Here is a 27,162-nt window from a genome sequence, read left to right on the forward strand (position 1 = left end):
AACAAAGCAGTGCTCATTCTCGCTTTAGTGAATCATTATTTGGGACACAGCCTTTTGTCTACTTTTAACTGCAGAAACCAGGTCATTTTCATAGTTATCCCCTTTAAGACTGCCGGTGCGTGCTTTTACAAAAGAAACATCTTCAGAAGCGTCACCATAATTAAGCAGCTCTTCACACTTCAGCCCCTGATAGAAAAGCTCCTGCAGCACAGACACATCTGCTGCACGCTACTGCTCCTGATGGAAAAGCTCCTGCAGCAAAATTGTGATCAGTAGAGTGCAGCAGATGTCTGTGCTGCAGAAGCTCTTCTATCTGGAGCTGTAGTGTGCAGCTAATGTGTCTGTGCTGCAGGAGCTCTTCTGTCCGGAGCTGTAGTGTGCAGCTGATGTGTCTGTGCAGCAGGAGCTATTCTGTCCGAAGCTGTAGCGTGCAGCAGATGTGTCTGTGCTGCAGGAGCTCTTCTGTCCGGAGCTGTAGTGTGCAGCTGATGTGTCTGTGCTGCAGGAGCTCTTCTGTCCAGAGCTGTAGCGTGCAGCTGATGTGTCTGCTGCAGGAGCTACTCTGTCCTGAGCTGTAGTGTGCAGCTGATGTGTCTGTTGCAGGAGCTACTCTGTCCTGAGCTGTAGTGTGCAGCTCATGTGTCTGTGCTGCAGGAGCTCTTCTGTCCGGAGCTGTAGTGTGCAGCTGATGTGTCTGTGCTGCTGGAGCTCTTCTGTCCTGAGCTGTAGTGTGCAGCTGATGTGTCTGTGCTGCTGGAGCTATTCTGTCCGGAGCTGTAGTGTGCAGCTGATGTGTCTGTGCTGCTGGAGCTATTCTGTCGGGAGCTGTAGTGTGCAGCTGATGTGTCTGTGCTGCTGGAGCTATTCTGACGCATCAGCATGCTACAGCCCCTGATAGGACAGCTCCTGCAGCACAGACACATCTTCTGCTGGATAAGAAATAGAAAATCGCTGTTAGCGTAGAAACCAATGCTGCACTCTTCTGTAACTGTAATTAAAGCTCCAGCAGCATGTTGTGCTCTGTGCTCTTCTTTGTCGGAGTCTGGGCCCAGCAAGGTTTCTCTTCTGCAAAGCTGGTATTGATTAAACAGAAGCCGTTCAGTGAGGATTGCTGCCGGATAAGGATGTTTCAATACAGAAAGTGATTGATGGCTCCACACGACTCAAAACATGTAGTATCTGGAGGTCTTGTCAGAATTTCATAACCGCAAAGAGCAAGATATTTGTCTTATAAACAAAAAGTAGACTTGCTGTTCTAATGCCATTCATTGGCTAACTGAAACAAGAGATTACATTAATCTACAGGGTTAGTAACCCCTTTCTGACATTGGGCATAATAGTATGCCGATATCGGACTCCCTCCCTTTGATGTGGGATCCGGCACTGAGCCGCATCTTTTCCGGCACATGTCAGCTGTTTTGAACAGCTGACATGTGCCTCTAAGGCTGGTTTCACATTTGCAGTTGTGTCCGCAGCGTTTCTGACACATGCGTCCACATGCGTCTTGATCTCCTATCTTTAACATTGTAGATGCAGGTGCATGCGTTCGCCCTCGTTTGCTTACGCATGCGTTTTTTCGCGGTGTGCGGCTGGGCGCGGCTGACACACCATGTTAGAGTTATATAGGCGTCAAATTTCCGCCGCCATACGCATGCGGACGCTTGCGAAAGGAGTGTGCCAAAACAACGCATTACAGTTTAAGGGAACGCATAGGAACATGTGTTCGCTTGCGTTTGCACAAGGGTCTACATACAGAAATCCCATGAGCCACGTCCATTGGGCGTGGCTTGTGTCAAAGAAACTCTCCTTGAAAAATGTTTTCATAACAAATGCATGCGCATAAACAACACAAATGCATGCAAAAACGCATGCGACGCCCATCGGACCGGACCGCAGTGGGACCGCCCCTGGGTGAGTATAATATAACCTGTTTTTCTTATCTTTCAGGTAACATCGGGGGCTTATCCACAGCATTCCAGAATGCTGTAGATAAGCCCCTGATGCCGGTGGCCTTAGCTCATATACGAGTTTTGGGGTGACAGATTCCCTTTAAGCATAATCACAGACTCGGATTCTTCACTGTAAGAGCAGTGAGACTATAAAACTCTCTGCCGTATGATGTTGTAATGAGTGATTCCCTACTAAAATTTAAGAGGGGACTGGATGCCTTTCTGGAAAAGTATAATGTTACAGGGTATATACACTAGATTCCTTGTTAGGGCGTTGATCCAGGGAACTAGTCTGATTGCCGTAGGTGGGGTCGGGAAGGAATTTTTTTCCCCAATGTGGAGCTTACTCTTTGCCACATGGTTTTTTTTTGCCTTCCTCTGGATCAACATGTTAGGGCATGTTAGGCTACTTTCACACTAGCGTTAACTGCATTCCGTCACAATGCGTCGTTTTGCCGAAAAAACGCATCCTGCAAAAGTGTTTGCAGGATGCGTTTTTTCACCATTGATTAACATGAAGCGACGCATTGTGACGGATTGCCACACGTCGCACCCGTCGTGCGACGGATGCGTCGTGCAGTGGCGGACCGTCGGGAGCAAAAAACGCTACATGTAACGTTTTTTGCTCACGACGGTCCGCTTTTTCCGACCGCGCATGCGCGGCCGGAACTCCGCCCCCACTTCCCCGCACCTCACAATGGGGCAGCGGATGCGCTGGAAAAATGCATCCGCTGCCCCCGTTGTGCGGCGGAGACAACGCTAGCGTCGGGAACGTCGGCCCGACGCACAGCGACGGGCCGAGCCCGACGCTAGTGTGAAAGTAGCCTTAGGCTATGGGTTGAACTCGATGGACTTAGTCTTCCTTCAACCTTAGTAACTATGTTACTATACAGTATATGTATGTCTGTATGTATATGTAATTTTTTTTTTCCAGAATTTACGTTTTAAGAATTTCGAAAAGGATAATGCTCCTATTCAAAAGTTTTGCCACTCTGGTTAGTATCTAGTAGCAACCCATTTTGAAGCTATCATAGCTTGTAAATGTTTCTTGTAGCCAGATAAATCTTTCAACTCTTGTTTGAGGGATTTTCATCCATTCTTCCTTGGAAAATTCTTCCAGTTCTGTGAGATTCCTGGGTCGTCTTGCAGGTCTAGCTACAGATTTTCAATAATGTTCAGATCAGTGGACTGTGAGGGCCATTGTAAAACCTTCAGCTTGTGCTTTTTGAGGTAGTCTATTGTGTATTTTAATGTGTGTTTGTGATCATTATCCATTTGTAGAAGCCATCCTGTTTTCAACTTCATCTTTTTTTTACAGATGGTGTTATGTTTGCATCAAGAATATGTTGAAATTTCATTGAATCCATTCTCCCCTCTGTCCATGAAATGTTCTCCGTGCCATTAACTGCTACATAACCACAAAGCATAATTGCGCCCCCCCCCCCCCTTAATGGTTGGGGAGATGTTCTTTTCTTGAAATTCTGTGCCCTGTAATCTCAACGCATACCTATAATCATTGTGGCCAGAGAGTTCTATTTTAACCTCGTTAGTCCACACGACTTGTTTCCAAAATGCATCAGGATTGTTTAGATGATCTTTTGCAAACTTGTGAAACGGCCACCCTGGCATTCTGCTCCATCGAGCCCTTGGCCGATGATGATGATGATATTGGATTGTATGTCACCAACATATTCTGCAGCATTTTTAATTCAATAATTCACACAAGGGGAGTGCGATCCCTGCTTGAAAGGACCTACAGTCCATAAAAAAAAGTTTGGATGACACAAAGTTAAAAATTGCTTGTATTGTAAGGTCCAGCCACCTTATACGAGAAAGGAATACCTTAGAGAGGAGAAAAGTGATTTTCAGCTATCCTGGTCCGGCATGCAGCTTGTTACACCATGACAGTCCAATCTTCCTTGGCAAGCGCTCAAATGGGGGCTGCCTCCTGAAATCACCATATGTCCTGGGCATCATGACACAGAGGGTGTGAGAAGAGATGAATCTAAAGGACCAGGTTCTGAAGAAAATGGGGGGAGAATCGAGGAGAGTTAATGAGGCGATGAGATTGATCTGCCAAAAAGATGTTTTTTATTTTAATACTTTGGATACATGGAACTAACCAGACTATCTTAGGTAGCGCTTTCCAGAGTTCTGATGCAACCCAAGGAAACACTGAGCCATTAGTGATTTTCAGATAATGGCGTTTGGATAATAACGATAACTGTGAGAATGGAGAACACTAGTAGGTTGGTAGACTGAGATGTATTGTGGTGCATCACAAATAGGGTGGGTAGATGGAGGACATGTGGGGCAGGGCATCACAAGTATGTTGGTAGACACATGAGGGAAGAGATGTGCGGTGGTGGATCACAAAATAGGTTGATAGACAGAATAGAGAGGAGATGTATTGTGGTGCATTACAAACAGGGTTGGTAGACAGAGGAGATGTGGGGCGGTGCATCACAAGTGGGTTGGTAGAAAAATGAGGAGGGAGATGTGGGGCGGTGCATCACAAGTGGGTTGGTAGTAAAATGAGGGCGATGTGGGGCGGTGCATCACAAGTGGGTTGGTAGAAAAATGAGGAGGGAGATGTGGGGCGGTGCATAACAAGTAGGTTGGTAGAAAAATGAGGGAGGAGAGGTGGTGCGATGCATCACTGTGCAGAGCTTTGAGGGTGAGAGTGATAAGTGTATGTTGTATTCCATGGCAGATGGGCAACCAGTGCAGTGACTGGCACAGTGTGGTGTATTCCATGGCAGATGGGCAACCAGTGCAGTGACTGGCACATTGTGGGAAAGAAAGTTCTAGTTCCTTTAATGTTGGCAGATTGCTGATGTAGAGGAACAGCCCAGAGATCCTGGATGTATTAGTTTGGTATGTATACCAAGAGCAGCTTGTGGGGTTGAGGGCAGTTATGATGTGTTTATATGAAAGGACAGGTGCGCTTTAAATGCGGCAGTCAGGCCCGTATACAGATTACATATACACGGGCTTCCCGTAAAGATAGTTTTGTCTGAACAAGAAAACTTTTAATCCTTCAAGTCTCATGCAGAGAAGTCTGTTTTGTGTCTATGTAATGAAAACAATAAACAGCGTGTTATTAAGAATTGATGAAATCTGCGACGCCAATGCAGAATTATGGGATGAAACGCTATACATTATTAATTAATGGCAGATTTACAAGCATGAGAAAGAACTCGCAACAGTGCCAGCCTCGTCTGCCATCCCAACGCCTCTACTTTGAAAATGAGATGAATCTTTTTTTCTTTTTTTTTTCTCGTTGGGGGCGTAGCGGTTTCTGCGCGTGAGAAATGATCAAGGTGTTTCATATCATTTACCGTCGGCAGCCTGATTCCCTCCATACAGAAAGTGCCCTTCTGTAAATACTCTTCAAACTTCACAGGAGAACTGGAGATTAAAGCCGAAGTCGTCAGTAATTTGGGGTTGTGCGTTCTGATATTATGTTTGATATCTGTAGCCGTACAGTGGTGTTATTAGACAAGAAAGGAGAAAGCCTTTCTCTTACAGATCTTTGTCTTCTTGAAGGATGGAGGAGTTGCATGGTCGCGTGTTCTTCATTCTTCTTCTTTTTTTTTTTATTTTTGTGTCAAAGTTTCCTGGAAGATTGTCACAGAGAACAAAAGTAGTACTGGCTTCAATTTTCGGTAGAAGAATATATATAGAATACCATTTGTAGGTGATTGTTGAAGTCTGCTGCTTTGCTCTCCGATTATCCATATAAGTAATGTTGCCATTAAGTAATAGTATGTCCTACGCCAGGTGCGGGTGTATGTAGTGGACTCGGGAGTACGTCCTACGCCAGGTGCGGGTGTATGTAGTGGACTCGGGAGTACGTCCTACGCCAGGTGCGGGTGTATGTAGTGGACTCGGGAGTATGTCCTACGCCAGGTGCGGGTGTATGTAGTGGACTCGGGAGTACGTCCTACGCCAGGTGCGGGTGTATGTAGTGGACTCAGGAGTATGTCCTACGCCAGGTGCGGGTGTATGTAGTGGACTCGGGAGTACGTCCTACGCCAGGTGCGGGTGTATGTAGTGGACTCGGGAGTACGTCCTACGCCAGGTGCGGGTGTATGTAGTGGACTCGGGAGTATGTCCTACGCTAGGTGCGGGTGTATGTAGTGGACTCAGGAGTATGTCCTACGCCAGGTGCGGGTGTATGTAGTGGACTCAGGAGTATGTCCTACGCCAGGTGCGGGTGTATGGAGTGGACTCGGGAGTACGTTCTACGCCATGTGCGGGTATATAGAGTGGAATCAGGAGTATGTCCTACACCAGGTGCTGGTATATAGAGGGGACTCGGGAGTACATCCTACACCAGGTGCAGGTATATAGAGTGGAATCAGGAGTATGTCCTACGCCAGGTGCGGGTGTATGTAGTGGACTCAGGAGTATGTCCTACGCCAGGTGCGGGTGTATGGAGTGGACTCGGGAGTACGTTCTACGCCATGTGCGGGTGTATGTAGTGGACTCAGGAGTATGTCCTACACCAGGTGCTGGTATATAGAGGGGACTCGGGAGTACATCCTACACCAGGTGCAGGTATATAGAGTGGAATCAGGAGTATGTCCTACGCCAGGTGCTGGTGTATGGAGTGGACTCGGGAGTACGTCCTACACCAGGTACAGGTGTATGTAGTGGACTTGGGAGTACGTCCTACACCAGGTGCGGATGTATAGAGTGGACTCGGGAGTACGTCCTACACCAGGTGCGGGTGTATGTAGTGGACTCGGGAGTACGTTCTATGCCAGGTACAGGTGTATGTAGTGGACTCGGGAGTACGTCCTACGCCAGGTACAGGTGTATGTAGTGGACTCGGGAGTACGTCCTACACCAGGTGCGGGTGTATAGAGTGGACTCGGAAGTACGTTCTTTTCTCTATCTGTTAGGAGTGAGTCATGTGCTTAAATGTTGTGTAAGGCTACATTCACACATCTGTCTGACACAGCCTAGTGATGTCAGTTTTTTTCTCGGACAGCACACTGACCCATGGAGTTTCATTGATCCATACTTGCATCAGGTTTAATAACGATTCCATGCCTCCAAGACTCAGGGCTGGTCCTATTCTCCTCCATTTGGTAGTTCAGACCATTTGACCCTTAAAGCCTATGGGGGTTGGTTAGGTTCGGCTGGAAGGCGGAAGACATAGCATTGACATGACTTCAGTTTTCCATTCAGGTTTCGCGTATTGTATATTATATCTGCTGCTCAATAGCATAAAGGAATACTTCAATCACACATTGAGTCTTGAAAGAACAAAAGAAATAAAATATCATTGGAAACCAAGATCCTTAACTAACTGAGGGCTGACTGAGCCGGACAGCCCTTGGACAGGTAGGGCACGGTTTCAGAAGAAGAAAAAAAAAGTATTGAAATCCCTTTTGAAAGCCTTGACAACCTCTTTAAAAGAGGACTTGTCACTAGGTCAATAGTGATCAGTTTTTGCTCTTTTTATTCCCGCTACTTCCTTTTGTTAAAATACGCCATATAGTTCCAAAGATATGAGCCTCTTTAGTGTAAATTTTTCTGGTCTTTATTAAGGAGACGATGCTCACTGGATAATAATGCAAAGAAGCCAAGACATGCCCCTGAGGATCATGTAACCCCCGCCCCTGCGGTACAAAGCGTAGCAGTACATAAAGATGTGGATCTATGGAACTGTATGGCAGGTTAAAAACAAAAAACAAACCGACTACTCAGGGGTGCAGTGGGAATATTAGAACAAAAACTGACCACTTTTGTCGTGATGACAGGTGCTCTTAGAAGAGAACCTGAATGGCAGATCTGCTCAGTATTACACCAATATAGGTTTTGTCCAAGTTATAAATCGCTCAGTTTACTTTTTTATTATTATTATAATTATTCCACCATGGTAAGTTCTTGTATCTCTTTGCATTGTGTGCCAGAAGACAAAATTGTGATTTGGGAAAAAAAACCTCACCCCTATTTGGATACCCTTTGGAATCTTTTTAAGTAACATGTTCTTTCTATTGAATTCCTTGAAATTCACAATCTGCAGAGCTGCACGTCTATCATACCAAATATTGTGATCTGAAAGCTAAATATGTCCCAGTTTGCCTAGAACCCATCCTGCCTCCGTCATTCACTAGTATAATATTGACAGGCTTAGTTTGTCAGGCTCCAGATTGTCTTCATGTCTTTAGCGCTTTCCTGCCAGTGCGCTCCTGCGTGCCAGCTCTCGGGTTAATCCAGATTTACTGGCAGTGAATGCTCGAATGTTCTCCATCTAATAACCTGCCTGTGAATGTGTTCTGTGCAGTGATCTCCGGAGCGTTCTGCTATGATGTGGTGCTGGACAGCCGGTTGGATGACTGGAATCCGACAAAGGTGAGCCTTGATTTATTTTTTTCAGTTTTTTTTCTTTCTAAATAAGAATTTTCTCCAGCCTTCACAGCTCATGAGATAGGCTATCTATGATCACAGCTGCAGTAAAGCGTGCTGGTGCCATCAGCATGACTTAATCTGGGCAATCATCTTATATTGCTTATACTTCTATGAACAGCGTAATGGCAAATAAATAAAGCTTCATGCTAAAATATTAACTGATCTGCTGCGACCATCAGAAACGATCCAAAATTATATATCCTTTCTTGCTGAGCTGAGTTGGAGATAAGGAAGAAAATTAGAATATTAAAACCAAAGAAAAAGAAAAGTAGTCCCTTGTGTGGATCAGGAGTTACCGGATTTATCCTCCCCACTACGGTCTCCCCCTCCAGTGCTAGTGCGTGAGACACAATAGTGATTGTCTCATGTTCTTGGAGCGCACTGCTCCTCTTTCTGCTTGTTAGTGACAGTTCACTCGTGATGATTGACCGTTTAGGTAGGTGCCATATTGGCATCACTGGCCCGAACTGTTGACTCTCCCATGCTGCACACAGAAGGGGCATTGGAGGGGACACATGGATACTGAAGTTGGTCTGATTCTTTGATCCTGCCACCTTCAGAGCAGCACTTTTAAGCTTTAAAGTAAAGAGCTTGTATGCGCTCCTTGCCTAGATCGGTCACCTCCTGATAGACTTCAGAGGTGACCGATAACCTGGGCAACGAGTACTAAATTATAGAACGAAGAACATGAGAACGTAAATGAATTTTAAAAAGGAAAAAAAAATTGTAGAGGTGCTTGTTTTTACAAGCAATTTTGCAAATTTTGTAAGCGTCAACCCCTTTTTTTTAAAAAAAAAAAACAACAACAAACAAACAAAAAAAAACACCTGTGTCTGGCTGGGAAGGGAAGAAGCTCGCTTAGAACCCTTCCCAAGTTTTCTGTCAGATGTGAGATGCGCTTTAAGACCAGCTCCATCTGTTAGTGAGATACACACGCCTTCTCGATCTAAGTGTTTGGCCCCAATAAAGTAAAAAAAAAAAGCTTAGACTTGCCTCCCAGGCCCATGCTGTACCATCTTTTAACATTTTTTTCTTAGTTTTAAAATGAAGAAATAACATAAGTGATATTGCCACTTCTGTACAAGTCTATCAAAATATTAAATTACTAAAAGGATACAATGAACCAGGGCTGTGGAGTCTGTATAAAATGGAGCGATTCAGCCTCCTAAAATATATAATAAATTGTGTACAGTAGTACAATGCAGGATGTTCTGTAAATGTTTCCATAATTTGGTAAAGTTATAAAATGTCCTATAAATGTCTGTTCTGTTCCTGATCTGAGGATCTTGGCTTTTAGCTGAGATGAATCTGTGCTGCACTTTATGCACATGCTCAGTAGTGACCGGTGCTGTGGAGTCGTAGATGAGATGAATCTGTGCTGCACTTTATGTACATGCTCAGTTGTGACCAGTGCTGTGGAGTCATAGTGGAGATGAATCTGTACTGCACTTTATGTACATGCTTAGCAGTGATCAGTGCTGTGGAGTGTTAGATGAGATTAATCTGTGCTGCACTTTATGTACATGCTCAGTAGTGATCAGTGCTGTGGAGTGTTAGATGAGATGAATCTGTACTGCACTTTATGTACATGCTCAGTAGTGACCAGTGCTGTGGAGTGTTAGATGAGATGAATCTGTGCTGCACTTTATGTACATGCTCAGTAGTGAGGCCGTGCTGTGGAGTCGTAGATGAGATGAATCTGTGCTGTACTTCATGAACATGCTCAGTAGTGACCGGTGCTGTGGAGTCATTGTGGAGATGAATTTGTTCTGCCCCTTATGTACAGGCTCCGTAGTGAGGCAGGGCTGAGGAGTCCGAGTCAGAGGTTTAGCTTACCCACGCCACAGCCCTGCAATGAATACCGAAGATAAAAACCAAAACACCAGATTTATGGTCTTGCAGCTAACCCCCACCAGCCAAACCGGTCCCAAAGGGTCTTTAAGAGCTTATTAGAAGGGTCACTATGAAAAGGGTTCACTGTATGCAGTAAGCTCTCAGGCTCCCTCTAGTGGTGGTTGCACCACCACCATTATTGTTTTATATCTGCACAGATTTTTAGTGATATTAGAAAAATGAAGCCTCGACCACTATTAAAATATTTAAGAAAAGGATCAGCAGAGATCCTTTAACTATTAGGATGTTAGTAGGTGAAAATTTACTTTAAAGGAAACTAGTCAGTCAATTCATGCCACCCAGACCACAGGAAGCATAAATCGGAGCCTGGCTGCATGATTGCAGTCAGGTGTATATTTGTTAATTTGTAAACCCGGCCAGGGACCATAGGCAGAGAGGAGACTAGGCCAGCGCCGCTTCCAGCCGGCTACTCCCCGAATTGCTGTGGCTAATTTGACAGGTCTCTCCCATGACAAAGCATTGGAGAGACCAATAATTTCTAGCGGCGCTGGGAAAAGTTTCCCAGCATCTTCAAACTATATTCAAACATACTTGGCTGCAATCTGCGCTGCCATGCTGTGTTTCCTGCTGCCTGTGGTTTGTGCAGCATGAATCGAGTAGCAGGTTCCCTTTAAGTAACAGGCACTGATTGAGAATGAAAGGCATCCTGGGTCCTGCTGCACATACATATTCCATAGCTTCTATCACTTGATGCGATACATTTTGTGTCTCCAGTGGGCGTCCCCGGTGCTACATCCTCGGTCCTGCTGCACATACATATTCCATAGCTTCCGGCACTTGATGCGATACATTTCGTGTCTCCAGTGGGTGTTACTGGTGCTGTATCTTGGGTCCTGCTGCTCATACAGATTCCATAGCTTCTATCATCACTTGATGAGATACATTTCATGTCTCCAGTGGGTGTTACTGGTGCTACATCTTGGGTCCTGCTGCTCATACATATTCCATAGCTTCTATCATCACTTGATGCGACACATTTCGTGTCTCCAGTGGGTGTTACTGGTGCTACATCTTGGGTCCTGCTGCTCATACATATTCCATAGCTTCTATCATCACTTGATGCGACACATTTCGTGTCTCCAGTGGGCGTCCCTGGTGCTACATCCTTGGTCCTGCTGCTCATACAGATTCCATAGCTTCTATCATCACTTGATGCGATACATTTCGTGTCTCCAGTGGGTGTTACTGGTGCTGCATCTTGGGTCCTGCTGCTCATACATATTCCATAGCTTCTATCATCACTTGATGCGATACATTTCGTGTCTCCAGTGGGTGTTACTGGTGCTGCATCCTGGGTCCTGCTGCTCATACATATTCCGTAGCTTCTATCATCACTTGATGTGATACATTTCATGTCTCCAGTGGGTGTTACTGGTGCTACATCCTGGGTCCTGCTGCTGATACATATTCCATAGCTTCTATCATCACTTGATGAGATACATTTCATGTCTCCAGTGGGTGTTACTGGTGCTACATCCTGGGTCCTGCTGCTGATACATATTCCATAGCTTCTATCATCACTTGATGAGATACATTTTGTGTCTCCAGTGGGTGTTACCGGTGCTACATCCTGGGTCCTGCTGCTCATACATATTCCATAGCTTCTATCATCACTTGATGTGATACATTTCGTGTCTCCAGTGGGTGTTACTGGTGCTGCATCCTGGGTCCTGCTGCTCATACATATTCCATAGCTTCTATCATCACTTGATGTGATACATTTCGTGTCTCCAGTGGGTGTTACTGGTGCTGCATCCTGGGTCCTGCTGCTCATACATATTCCATAGCTTCTATCATCACTTGATGTGATACATTTCGTGTCTCCAGTGGGTGTTACTGGTGCTGCATCCTGGGTCCTGCTGCTCATACATATTCCATAGCTTCTATCATCACTTGATGTGATACATTTCGTGTCTCCAGTGGGTGTTACTGGTGCTGCATCCTGGGTCCTGCTGCTCATACATATTCCATAGCTTCTATCATCACTTGATGTGATACATTTCGTGTCTCCAGTGGGTGTTACTGGTGCTGCATCCTGGGTCCTGCTGCTCATACATATTCCATAGCTTCTATCATCACTTGATGTGATACATTTCGTGTCTCCAGTGGGTGTTACTGGTGCTGCATCCTGGGTCCTGCTGCTCATACATATTCCATAGCTTCTATCATCACTTGATGTGATACATTTCGTGTCTCCAGTGGGTGTTACTGGTGCTGCATCCTGGGTCCTGCTGCTCATACATATTCCATAGCTTCTATCATCACTTGATGTGATACATTTCGTGTCTCCAGTGGGTGTTACTGGTGCTGCATCCTGGGTCCTGCTGCTCATACATATTCCATAGCTTCTATCATCACTTGATGTGATACATTTCGTGTCTCCAGTGGGTGTTACTGGTGCTGCATCCTGGGTCCTGCTGCTCATACATATTCCATAGCTTCTATCATCACTTGATGTGATACATTTCGTGTCTCCAGTGGGTGTTACTGGTGCTGCATCCTGGGTCCTGCTGCTCATACATATTCCATAGCTTCTATCATCACTTGATGTGATACATTTCGTGTCTCCAGTGGGTGTTACTGGTGCTGCATCCTGGGTCCTGCTGCTCATACATATTCCATAGCTTCTATCATCACTTGATGTGATACATTTCGTGTCTCCAGTGGGTGTTACTGGTGCTGCATCCTGGGTCCTGCTGCTCATACATATTCCATAGCTTCTATCATCACTTGATGTGATACATTTCGTGTCTCCAGTGGGTGTTACTGGTGCTGCATCCTGGGTCCTGCTGCTCATACATATTCCATAGCTTCTATCATCACTTGATGTGATACATTTCGTGTCTCCAGTGGGTGTTACTGGTGCTGCATCCTGGGTCCTGCTGCTCATACATATTCCATAGCTTCTATCATCACTTGATGTGATACATTTCGTGTCTCCAGTGGGTGTTACTGGTGCTGCATCCTGGGTCCTGCTGCTCATACATATTCCATAGCTTCTATCATCACTTGATGTGATACATTTCGTGTCTCCAGTGGGTGTTACTGGTGCTGCATCCTGGGTCCTGCTGCTCATACATATTCCATAGCTTCTATCATCACTTGATGTGATACATTTCGTGTCTCCAGTGGGTGTTACTGGTGCTGCATCCTGGGTCCTGCTGCTCATACATATTCCATAGCTTCTATCATCACTTGATGTGATACATTTCGTGTCTCCAGTGGGTGTTACTGGTGCTGCATCCTGGGTCCTGCTGCTCATACATATTCCATAGCTTCTATCATCACTTGATGTGATACATTTCGTGTCTCCAGTGGGTGTTACTGGTGCTGCATCCTGGGTCCTGCTGCTCATACATATTCCATAGCTTCTATCATCACTTGATGTGATACATTTCGTGTCTCCAGTGGGTGTTACTGGTGCTGCATCCTGGGTCCTGCTGCTCATACATATTCCATAGCTTCTATCATCACTTGATGTGATACATTTCGTGTCTCCAGTGGGTGTTACTGGTGCTGCATCCTGGGTCCTGCTGCTCATACATATTCCATAGCTTCTATCATCACTTGATGTGATACATTTCGTGTCTCCAGTGGGTGTTACTGGTGCTGCATCCTGGGTCCTGCTGCTCATACATATTCCATAGCTTCTATCATCACTTGATGTGATACATTTCGTGTCTCCAGTGGGTGTTACTGGTGCTGCATCCTGGGTCCTGCTGCTCATACATATTCCATAGCTTCTATCATCACTTGATGTGATACATTTCGTGTCTCCAGTGGGTGTTACTGGTGCTGCATCCTGGGTCCTGCTGCTCATACATATTCCATAGCTTCTATCATCACTTGATGTGATACATTTCGTGTCTCCAGTGGGTGTTACTGGTGCTGCATCCTGGGTCCTGCTGCTCATACATATTCCATAGCTTCTATCATCACTTGATGTGATACATTTCGTGTCTCCAGTGGGTGTTACTGGTGCTGCATCCTGGGTCCTGCTGCTCATACATATTCCATAGCTTCTATCATCACTTGATGTGATACATTTCGTGTCTCCAGTGGGTGTTACTGGTGCTGCATCCTGGGTCCTGCTGCTCATACATATTCCATAGCTTCTATCATCACTTGATGTGATACATTTCGTGTCTCCAGTGGGTGTTACTGGTGCTGCATCCTGGGTTCTGCTGCTCATACATATTCCATAGCTTCTATCATCACTTGATGCGATACATTTCGTGTCTCCAGTGGGTGTCCCTGTTGCTCCTTCAATCTGAATACCCATAAAATGTGCTCCAGAAATTGCAGTTCCAAGTGCAGCATCTCCAGACGATTACAAGTATTGGTGCAGAATACCAAATAGTAACTTAGAAAAATCCCTTTTTTTCTGAAATATTCTCTCTAATTCGTTTAATTCCAGACTACAATTCAGCCCTTTCAATAGCAGAACTCTAAGCTGTAATTGCTAATGACACTGGGCGGCACAGTGCCCCTTCATAGTGGATGTACAGAGGATTATTTTGGGCATTTTTAATATTGAAAGGGAAAGGGTGTATCCTGTGCTTCCAACTGGATGCAGTTATTAATTATAACCTGTATTATGGATTATTGCATTGGACTATTGGAAATGATGCTGCGTTGTTGTGCTCCATTTCATTTAGGATGAGTGCAAAAAGAAAAGCCATGGGACAAATGCAGGATTTGACCAGTATGTTATTTTATTCTGGAGGTCGCACAATGCCTCCCTGTCCTGATCCACTTGCTTGGCTTTCTCCATAATCCCCATATACTTCACCGGAGAATCCATTGAAGTACATGGAGAATGCAGCAACCTGGGATCTTCCCCTGTCATTATGGCATATCCTACGGATATGACATATCCTGTGGATATGCTTTAAAGGGATAGTCTCATCATAACGCAGGCACATTGGCCGTTAGCTGATTGCTAGTGCTCCGCAGAGGAAACCGCAGCCAAAGCTGGTATTACAAGGCAGCCATTCAATCGATGAAGAGGGTCCTGAGCAGGGTCTCCCGCACTATAACATCCATATCCCTCCATTAGAAAGCCCCTAAAAATATCCCAAAGGGCAATAATCATTTGCAGTGTAAATGCACTTCATATAGAGCCATGACAGATGTTTTCATTTGGGGAGATTCCAGTGTGAAGACCCCCAATAAAGGGAATCTGTCAGCACGTTTTCGCTATGTAACATGACTGCAGCATCATTTCGGGGCAGTATCCCTGATTCCAGCAATGTAGATCTTAGCTAATTGGGGGCAGCAGTTGTGATAAAATCCCTGTTTTCTCAGCTGCAGATCTAGCAGAGCTCGGAATGGTGAGCTGTGTATAACCCCACCCACACCACTGATTGGCTACTTTCTGCAGGGCGGGGTTGGACTATGTTGCACAAGACACCTAGTCCTGTAGTGATGATCTCCTGTTGAGAAAACACTGACTGTATTGAAACAGCAATCCACAGCCCAATAAGTGACACATCATTCTTTATCGGGGTTTCTTCCCCTACCTTATGCTGCTCTCAGATTATATAGCAAAAACCTGCTGACAGATTCCCTTTAATCACAAAAAAGAGGAGTAGAAATGCTCCACTGATCATCGCTCTAATCCAAGACTCAAGACTGAGCCCTTATTCTTTCTGATGAGCTCGTCCTCATGTTGGCAGAGAGCAGCAATCCATGGAGACCACCGTACCCCGCAACCCTATGATCCATACTTCTGATAATTTCTCTGCGATGCGTCAAAAGATATTTAAAAGAACAGTTATACTTTAAGACGTTTTTTACTTTTTTTTCTTTTCTTGTCCCCCCTCCGTCTCTTCTGCAGGAGAACCTCCATTCATTCACCAAGGATGCGCTTAAACTTATCAGCCAAGATTTGCCATTTGAGTGTTTAGAAGTAGAGGAAAAGGTTGGCAGAGAGATCTTCCAGTACAATCCGTGAGTTTTACATTTACAATCATTTTATTGTGCCGATTAAAAAAAAAAAAAAATATATATATATATAAAAATCCCAAAGTGTTGTAATTGTGGCAGGCGATGCGCAGAATAATGCGGCTTTGTTCTCCTTCCTTTGTGATCCCTCCCGCCGGACGCCGCACTGTGGAGACTTTGTACCAGGAGCAGAAAACGTTCCGCCAGGACATAAATGTTCTGCACAATTTCTATTATTCAGCATCGCAAGCAAATATTTCCTGGTGTAAAAGCCGATTGTATGGAAACATTTCAGCTTTCAGGGAGCAAAGTGTGTTGTGGTGGAACGTTCACATCGACCTTTGGGGAACAATACATTACAACGGTGTAATAAAATATTACAATAATCGTGTACCTTCGATCAAGCAGGACCAGATCTCAGAAATTTAAAAATATTTCCCTCTTTTCGCCAGCAGGAGGCACATATGGGCCCTGCGGCTGTGCCCTGCGGCTGTGCCCTGCGGAGTTGTAGGTGCTCTGCGCAGCGCTGAACTCTACAGATCTGGGAGATAATGCCCTTATTATAGGATGTCTGATGCAACACGCCAGGATTAGTTTTTCCATATTTATTGGAATCTCTTAAAATAATCTGCAAGTATTCATATGGAAATGGAGATTTACGAAGACACAGAAAACAACCTCTCTACACTAACTTGGGTTGGTGGCAAAGCAGTAACCACTGGGGCCACATCTCTGACAATGTCAGGATACAGAGGAATCGCTTGGTGCACTGTTATTTTTGGTGAACGGTCAAATTTCTCAATTTCTTTTAGTGCACATGAAAAATTCTGCTGTAATGTACTGGCTGTGTTCTTTGATGGGGATGACTCTTCTTCTATGCGGGAACGCTTTGCACGGTCCTTGTGATCCAAATATTTTTCGAAATTAAATTCTTCATCAGTTGATGAGGGTGAAGATGTGGCAGGACGACCAAATTCTTTTTGTTCCTCCTGACTGTTCTGCAACCCTTTCATCCTTACTGCTATTTCAAACAGAGCTTCTTTTCCTTTAGTTAGCTGTTGATCATCTAGAAGAATCCGATGCATTGGGTCTACATAAACAGCTGCCAAAAGAATGTTATTTTGTAATAGTAGCTCCTCTCTCCGTCTCATTAATGTAGCAATGCCACTTGCAATTAACCCTCCTCTTTGGGACAGGCGAAACATCAGGTTCTTCCACTCCTTTAAGAAAATACCTGGAATTAAGTCCTCTGCTTGTCATTTTTTAGTCACTGTAAATGGGAGCTCTAGCAATTTTTCCAGCTCAGTCACCTGATTCCACTGACTTTCATTTCAGTTGAGGGTTAGCCATGTCTACAAGAAAGGTTTTCAGTTCAACCAAGCGCTGAATAATTAAGTAAGTACTGCCCCATCGTGTGGCTTGATCAATAATTGCCCCTTTTCCAGCACGTCTCTTCAAAATTGAGTCAACTTTAGGGGTTCTGGCAACAGTAGCCAATTTTCTCACCTTCCCAATCAGTGCAGCAGCATGTCCTCCTTGCAGACTGTCTCTTATAGCCAGCTGTAGCGTATGCACAACACAGCGCATGTGATGAATGAAAGAACGTATTGACACAGTTTCAACAAGATCATCTAAACTAACATGTTGCTGTTCACCTGAAGCAACTTCAGTTTGCTCCTCAGTTACAATACTGTGTTCCTCTATTTCAAACATTTCTGTGTCTGTGGACCCAGAATGTTCTTCTAGCTGCTGGTCACCATCATTACTCTCATTCATTAGCTTAATAGTACTTATCATATTTGAAGCATTGTCAGTTACGACAGAAAGAACTTGCTCTTTTTTAAGTTCATAGTCTTGCAGAACCTTTTCCACGAAGACCTGGAGAAACTCACTGGTGTGATGAGCTTTGGTGTCTTTTACTGCCAATGTCTTGGTAACGATTTCTTTTTTGTCACAAACAAATCGGACATTGATGGCAAAATAGTTCACTCTGTGACGTGTGCAGGCATCCATTTTAAGAAACAGAAAGCGTCCCTTGAGAGTTTAAGTTCTTCCTTTTGTTTAAAAGCTTCTTCGATTACTAATTTTCTAATACTCTCTCTCTCCAGAAAAACACCAAGCTTGTGGGCAATTTCCCCATTCAGACACATAAAAGCTGGTCATGAAAATAATGAAATAGGCGCACTATCCTTTACAACAAGCTCTATGATCTGTTTTTTAAATGTATCTGTCATTGTCACAGTAACTTTGTCACTGACAAAATATCTTGCAACTGATGGCTGCAAAGTTCTCTGTTCCTTTGTTTGGCTGGAAGAGCTGGGCACTAGTTCATTGGTTTGGATGCAGTCTTTCTCATTCACTGCTTTCAGTACTTCTGGATGAAAGCGCTGTAAATGTCTCTTTAGATTAGAAGCTCTGGTTGGAGCATTTTTATCTTTGCCTAAATATGCAGTGATCTTGGCTTCACAGCATTTGTTTTCGTCTGGATCATTTGTCATTTACTGACAGACATTATGTTTTCTATCTTGAGTGATGGTGAAATGTTCAAATACAGCTGATTTAATGTGACGCTTCTTTGACATTCTCAGGTTTTTAATTCTGCATTCACAATCCAAATGACAATTGTTTTTCCTAAAAACAATTGTACAAAATTATTGCCAGGTTGTACAACTGATATATAGTGGTGAGTAATACTGTTATTCCTCATGTACTCACAGTTAACTGATGCAAAGTTTGTTGAAAGGATAATACTTCTTACAGTCTTCCTCTTCTGAGTAGCAGCTGTGAGATGCTTGGAAGACGCACACCTAGTAAACATCTAGTCTAGAGGAGGAGCTTTACTACTAAGAATTTGCAACACATTTTCACTTTCAGTTTCATACATTGTAAGTAGGGGGGTTGGGGCACCATGAGGTTAACCAAGTATAAGATTAGATAAGGGCAGTGGAGAACAGTGACACACAAGAAGTAAGAAATGTCTCTATCTCCAGCAGAACTGCTTATCACTGTTGTTCATAGTTTGATAGAACATATATATTTGAGTAACATTTATAAAATTCATATGAAAGTTCAATTATGAAATATTAATACATTTTTTTTTTAAAGCTGGAGTGTGTACATTTCTACCGACTCCGACTCCAACCAAAACTAACTCCGACTCCAACTCCGACTCCACACCCTGGTTCCCACAGAAGAGCTTCTGTCCTAAATTTGCTGACAAGTTACTGCTGGCCATGACGTAAAGACGTCCAAACCTGCAGAGATTCGCAAATTGCTGCGTAGGCTCGTTGCACACAATAGGCACGTGGTTTGGTTATGGTAAACTCTCCAGGTGTTTAACCGAATGAGGAGGATCAGTGCCATGGTGATGTGTGCCGCCATCTTGCTGCATGCCACGCCATGCTCTGTGGATCCTAAACATAAGGCACTTATGACCCCTTCTGAAAACATACCTCCTGACATACAATAAGCAATAAAGAACCTATGAGAGCTTGAATGCCTAATTAATAATTAAGTCAAGTAAGCATACTTGTCCATAAATAAAGAATATCGTAACAGCCCAGCTGGTACAAAAGTGCAAAAAGAACTTTATTTTTCACAATTACAACAGGGCGAGAAAATTCACAAATTACTATACAAATAAATTACATCACACACAATAGTAATAATGGTTTAAAACCAGAGAATGACAATGCAACCATGGTGCAACCACACAGGCAAAAGGTAATAATTAGAGCAGGAATAAATACCATCAAAGTAGCATAATAGCCATATTATATGTCCTGAACTATAGACCTACGGGAAAAGGAGGAGCCAAACAGGGACATACTAATGGATCTGAGCCGCGAATGTGAAAACTCGTTTATAGGTGTATCATATACAACTTCCCCTATCTATATACACGTGACCAGGACTCCTAACACCACATATCACCAAACGTCTACATGTAAAAGGGTCCCTTAATGCTACCATAGATACAAATTGCAAGACCTCTTACCCATGGTTCAATAATATAGATGCCTGTGCGTCGCGCCGAGGCCCCGCCGCACGTTTCGCTGTTGCTTCCTTGGGGGGCTTCCTGACATACAAGTATAGGATGTCCACTTCCATGGGTTGTGTAGTCCCCGGTAATGGCTCACTCTCATTTATGCACAAATGAGGACTGGGGAGGCGTTCTGTGATCGGGGGTCAGAGGACTGGTGAGGCGTTCTGTGATCGGGGGTCAGAGGACTGGTGAGGCGTTCTGTGATCGGGGGTCAGGACTGGTGAGGCGTTCTGTGATTGGGGGTCAGAGGACTGGTGAGGCGTTCTGTGATCGGGGGTCAGAGGACTGGTGAGGCGTTTTGTGATCGGGGGTCAGAGGACTGCTGAGGCGTTCTGTGATCGGGGGTCAGAGGACTGGTGAGGCGTTCTGTGATCGGGGGTCAGAGGACTGCTGAGGCGTTCTGTGATCGGGGGTCAGAGGACTGGTGAGGCGTTCTGTGATCGGGGGTCAGAGGACTGGTGAGGCGTTCTGTGATCGGGGGTCAGAGGACTGGTGAGGCGTTCTGTGATCGGGGGGTCAGGACTGGTGAGGCGTTCTGTGATTGGGGGTCAGAGGACTGGTGAGGCGTTCTGTGATCGGGGGTCAGAGGACTGGTGAGGCGTTCTGTGATCGGGGGTCAGAGGACTGGTGAGGCGTTTTGTGATCGGGGGTCAGAGGACTGATGAGGCGTTCTGTGATTGGGTCACTGCATTCACTCATTAGATCCTTCAGGTGCTCCATCAAGGTTACCACCATTGTTAGAACAGTTCTAGTCCTGCATGCTGCTCTGTTATTGTCCGCAAAAGTGATGGGACCTATGGCGGTGATGGAGCCTTGTTTACACGTTTCTCGGTATATCACCCCTGATGTGCTTCCACGTCAATGTATCAGCGGTTTCCACCAGTCATGTCCTTACTGATGAGATAGTGATATACCTTGGACAGCTATTTATCTGGTCTCCGACATACACATGGTTTCTGGATAAGTTTGCCTATGTGAAAATAGAAGGCAGTAAACTGATGCCAGATACCGCTGTCAGCAGCTTGTCTCCCATCGGACATGAAATTTAAGCTACCAGTGGATAGTTTGCAAAAACGCATGCACAGTAAGTAGACATTCAGTCCTGCGGAGATCAGCAGTTTTGGGCAATATTATTCTAATTCACTTGATAATCGAATGAGCAGGACCAAGCATGCTCAATCTCTGCACGCTCAATCCTTTGTTCTTCCAGGGAAAAAAAGTGTCTTATCCTCTGTCCCCAGAGAGCTATTAAAGTTATTATTATTCATTTTATAGCTCCATTTATTCCATGGCGCTTTACACGTTTGTATCGGGATCTTAAAGAGCACTTGACTCCAGTTGAATAGTGTGCAGTTTTTGCTCTTATTTGATTCCCGCTGCTTTTTAAATCTGCCATATGGTTCCTGACATATAGGCATTTTTATACTTGCTAATTATTATGGTCTTTACCAAAGCGGGCATTACTCAGGATCCTCTGGGGCGTGTCTTTATGCTGCTCTGCATTATTACCCTTTTTGCCACACACCCTTATTAAAGATTGTAAAAATTTGCACTAGGTAGAATGACCCCTATCTCCGTGCACTGTAGCAGATTTAAAAATAATAAAATAAAAAAAAGGTCCACTTTAATACATTTCCAGGAAGCCGCCCAGAGGCCATACAAGGGCTGAGAAGCTGGATACAAAGTCCGTATCTGTGTCTACAGCGCTTCTTGACTGCCTGACTGCCTTTTATACACTGACGAGCAAAAGGGTAAGAATGTTTTGAACTTTGACTTTCAGGCTCCATATCTCACCATCCACTACGGCTTCAAATATGAGACTACCATCATTTCATAGACAAACATCTCTGCTATCTCATACATAAATTTTTCTTCCAACTATTTAGCATATGATTAGATATGCAGATTCTTGTCATGTCACTGCATTGTAACTGTTTTGCTCCTGGTGGTGTAACTGTTTTGCTCCTGGTGGTGTAAGAATATTCTTCTTCCTGAATACTACAAATTATAACCTGTCCTCACGTTCCCTAATAGCTCACCAGGGCCGGACTGGCCATAGGGCACTTCTGGCAAATGCCAGAAGGGCCGGTGCCAGTGGTGGGCCGCTCAATCCGCCGCCCCCGCCGTCGCATTCAACTATACCGGCGTATAGACGCCGGTACAGTTGAATGCAATGATGGAGGAGAGAGCGTCTACAGACGCTCCTCTCCCATCATTCCCCGCTCTGCCTCTGACACTGCGGGTGCGCGATGATGTCATATCATCGCGCACCTGCTGTGTCCCGGGCAGACTGCAGCTGCTGAGACAGGAGCAGGAACCAGGAAGCAACGCTGGGCACGAGGAGAGGTGAGGAGAGTTTTTTTTTTTTCTGGACTGTGGGGCCATTCTCGGAGGAGGTGAGGGGAGGAAGAGAAGAGATGTGGGCTGTATATAGTTCTCTGTGGGCTGTGCTCTGTGCTGTATACTGCTGTGGGCTGTATATAGTTCTCTGTGGGCTGTGCTCTGTGCTGTATACTGCTGTGGGCTGTATATAGTTCTCTGTGGGCTGTGCTCTGTGCTGTATACTGCTGTGGGCTGTATATAGTTCTCTGTGGGCTGTGCTCTGTGCTGTATACTGCTGTGGGCTGTATATAGCTCTCTGTGGGCTGTGCTCTGTGCTGTATACTACTGTGTGCTCTGTGCTATATATAGTTCTCTGTGGGCTGTGCTCTGTGCTGTATACTGCTGTGGGCTGTATATAGTTCTCTGTGGGCTGTGCTCTGTGCTGTATACTACTGTGGGCTGTATATAGTTCTCTGTGGGCTGTGCTCTGTGCTGTATACTACTGTGGGCTGTATATAGCTCTCTGTGGGCTGTGCTCTGTGCTGTATACTGCTGTGCTATATATAGTTCTCTGTGGGCTGTGCTCTGTGCTGTATACTGCTGTGGGCTGTATATAGTTCTCTGTGGGCTGTGCTCTGTGCTGTATACTACTGTGTGCTCTGTGCTATATATAGTTCTCTGTGGGCTGTGCTCTGTGCTGTATACTACTGTGGGCTGTATATAGTTCTCTGTGGGCTGTGCTCTGTGCTGTATACTGCTGTGGGCTGTATATAGTTCTCTGTGGGCTGTGCTCTGTGCTGTATACTGCTGTGGGCTGTATATAGTTCTCTGTGGGCTATGCTCTGTGCTGTATACTACTGTGGGCTGTATATAGTTCTCTGTGGGCTGTGCTCTGTGCTGTATACTGCTGTGGGCTGTATATAGCTCTCTGTGGGCTGTGCTCTGTGCTGTATACTACTGTGGGCTGTATATAGTTCTCTGTGGGCTGTGCTGTGCTGTATACTGCTGTGGGCTGTATATAGTTCTCTGTGGGCTGTGCTCTGTGCTGTATACTACTGTGTGCTCTGTGCTATATATAGTTCTCTGTGGGCTGTGCTCTGTGCTGTATACTACTGTGGGCTGTATATAGTTCTCTGTGGGCTGTGCTCTGTGCTGTATACTACTGTGTGCTCTGTGCTATATATAGTTCTCTGTGGGCTGTGCTCTGTGCTGTATACTACTGTGGGCTGTATATAGTTCTCTGTGGGCTGTGCTCTGTGCTGTATACTACTGTGTGCTGTATATAGTTCTCTGTGGGCTGTGCTGTATATAGTACTCTGTGGGCTGTGCTGTATATAGTACTCTGTGGGCTGTGCTGTATATAGTACTCTGTGGGCTGTGCTGTATATAGTACTCTCTGGGCTGTGCTGTATATAGTACTCTCTGGGCTGTGCTGTATATAGTACTCTCCGGGCTGTGCTGTATATAGTACTCTCCGGGCTGTGCTGTATATAGTACTCTCTGGGCTGTGCTGTATATAGTACTCTCTGGGCTGTGCTGTATATAGTACTCTGGGCTGTGCTTTATATAGTACTCTGGGCTGTGCTGTATATAGTACTCTGGGCTGTGCTTTATATAGTTCTCTGTGGGCTGTGCTTTATATAGTTCTCTGTGGGCTGTGCTGTATATAGTTCTCTGTGGGCTGTGCTGTATATAGTTCTCTGTGGGCTGTGCTGTATATATTACTTTGTGGGCTGTGCTGTATATATTACTTTGTGGGCTGTGCTGTATATATTACTCTGTGGGCTGTGCTGTATACTACTGTGTGGACTGTGCTGTATACTTCTACGTGGGCTGTGCTGTATACTACTGTGTGGTCTGTGCTGAATACTGCTGTGTGGGCTGTGTTATCTACTACGCGAGCTGTGCTATAGTATGCAGGCTGTGCTGTATACTATGCGGTTTGTGCTATATAATATGCGGGCTTTGCTATATACTATGGGGAGTATATTATATTCTATGGGGGAGGCCATGTTATGTACTATGTGGCTGTGTTATATACTATTGTGGGGGTATATTATATTCTATGGGGGAGGCTGCGTTATATACTATGGGGGGCTGCATTATATTCTATGGGGGGCTACATTATATATTATGGGGAGGTGGGCTGTATTATATTCTATGGGGGTTACATACTCTGGGGTGGCTGCATTATACTCTGTGGGGTGGCTGCATTATACTCTGGGGTGGCTGCATTATACTCTGGGGTGGCTGCATTATACTCTGGGGTGGCTGCATTATACTATATGTGGGCTGCATTATACTGTATCGAGGACTATGGGGAATACGTTATACTATATGAAGAACTATGGGGTGCATTATACTATGGGAAGTGAATTGTACTACATGGATGACTGGCGGTGCATTATACTATATGGAGCACTATGAGGATTGTATTATGCTATATGGAGGACTATGAGGATTGTATTATGCTATATGGAGGACTATGAGAAGTGTATTATACTATGTGGAGGACTGAGCAGTGTATTTTAATATATGGAGGACTATAGGGAGTGTATTATACTATATGGAGGACTATGGAGCACATTATAATATATGGAGGACTATGGGGTGTATTTTACTAAACAAGTAAAATGCTGCATATTCGGATTGTTTTTGCTGGAACAAAAAGCCTTGTTGTCAGCAGCACATTGCCAGTGTAAACTGTAGATGTGCTGCTGAAAACATGATACTGTATGGTGATCTATTAGTGATCGTTCTGTCTCATCATTATTCCTCAGCTGGTGGAAAGAGGCCGGGAAACAAGCGTTGAACAACTTCAGTATTGTCGATCAAACTCGTTTAGCGGCCTGAACTCAGCGCACGTAAATACAACAGAAAGGCTTCTGTGTGATGTGCAATATGTTAGCATTTGGGGACCCATTTTAAACTTTGCCTAGGGCCCCACTTTGCCTAAAACCGGCCCTGCCTACAAGTGTACAAAGATATTATACAGTCACCATGTGACAAGTGGGCCTGTGTAACTTCAAATGCCAGGGCTGAATTTTAGTCCCAGTCCGGCCCTGTAGCTCACTGTGTTATTAGGTTGATTCCCAAGAAAAGGGTCACTGGTTTGAATCGGGGAGCAGTCATGAAGAAGATTTCCCCAAAAAAGCATCCAGCTCATCGATAGCGGTTTCTCCAGCCAAGAAAATTGCCAAACATCATGTGAGTGCCATGACAGTGGGAAGAACACGAAATTAAGTCTGTCCACCCATCCATTCAGATGGCAGCAGATGTAGTAGAGATCCTGGTTTGGCCCTCACAGTCCTCAAACCTCAACCCAATCGAACATCTGTGGGTAGAGTTGAAGAAAAAGCCATATACATACCCAAGTGGTTCAGGCAGTATGCACCAACTTTGGGAACGTGTAGAAGAGACCTGGGATCAGATTTCCACGAAGACGTGCTTGAATCTGATCAAGAGCATGCCCAAAAGCATTCAGGCAGTGTTGAAAGCCAAAGATGGATTTACAAAATACTAACAAAATAATAAAAAAATAACATTTTAGATTTATTTTTTTTAATGAGCAAAACAGTACATGACATGAATCGGCATAACTAATCATATGCTAAATAGTTGGAAGTCAAATTTGTTTGAGATAGCCAAGATGATGGTCTATAAAATGATGGTAACCTCACTTTCGAGGATCATATGGAGCTTGAAAGTCAAAAGTTCAAAACATTGTTACCCTTTTGCTCGTCAGTGTAGTAGGACCAACGAGTTGTTAGAAGGAGCCCGACAGTGGGGCTGAACAAAATGTAAAACAATATGCAAATCTGATTCTGAGGATGCTGAGCCCACAGTATTGTGATGAGCATGTGATATTTGTGTGAATATTCTGGTTCTGTTGTCCTTACAGTGTTAATGGCGGGTATATATGTGATGGTGGTAGCGCTATGTGCCATGTACAGTGGATGGAATTACGGACGTCTTGCAGTGCAGATAAGCCATATGACACTCCTGTGTGACTAATGCTGAACAATTCTTCAGTCATTCCTCTCCGGACTTGCAAAGCTTTTAATAACGTTGATTTCTATGCCGTAGTCTAGACTTTTCGCGCAGTGAGTAGCATTCCTGAAATGAATAGCTGCCTACACAGCATGGCGTTAGGGCTGGATCTGATCGTCTCCTGAATGCAGTTTCTGCCATTTTCAGAAATGTCTTATTTATAAGATAAAATAGTTTCTAACTATTGTGGAAAGCAAAATTAGTCCTTTCTAATTCATACCTGCAGGGATGTCTGGCTGATTGCTCCGTGTTTTCTGTACCTTTTACATTGTGGTAAAATAAGGTTATAATGTCACACAAAATCTGTAGAAAAATATTTTGCAGCCTTCATTCCCCACAACAAAGTAAAATTACTTTTGGTTTATATACCAGTCTTATCTATCCTGTTATCTTTTTCATACTTTGTAACTTGCCATCCATTCTTTTTTGCACGGATCATTCCTCTTCGTCAGCATTCTGCCAGTACTGTAAGAGCCATACCTTCCCTTCTCTCACTTCCCAGCATCCATT

General features: G+C 44.6%; 1 protein-coding gene across 1 annotated transcript in view; it reads left to right on the plus strand.

Annotated features, from left to right (window-relative positions):
• MRPL39 (mitochondrial ribosomal protein L39) overlaps positions 1-27,162 on the plus strand; it is a 130,173-nt gene that overhangs the window by 32,826 nt on the left and 70,185 nt on the right. The window contains exons 5-6 of the mRNA XM_077294011.1: positions 8,251-8,318; positions 16,129-16,241. Of these exons, the coding sequence (XP_077150126.1) occupies positions 8,251-8,318; positions 16,129-16,241 (181 nt within the window). The remainder of the gene's footprint in view (positions 1-8,250; positions 8,319-16,128; positions 16,242-27,162) is intronic.

Source organism: Ranitomeya variabilis, chromosome 3 (assembly GCF_051348905.1).
Source record: "Ranitomeya variabilis isolate aRanVar5 chromosome 3, aRanVar5.hap1, whole genome shotgun sequence".
Lineage (NCBI taxonomy): Eukaryota > Metazoa > Chordata > Amphibia > Anura > Dendrobatidae > Ranitomeya > Ranitomeya variabilis.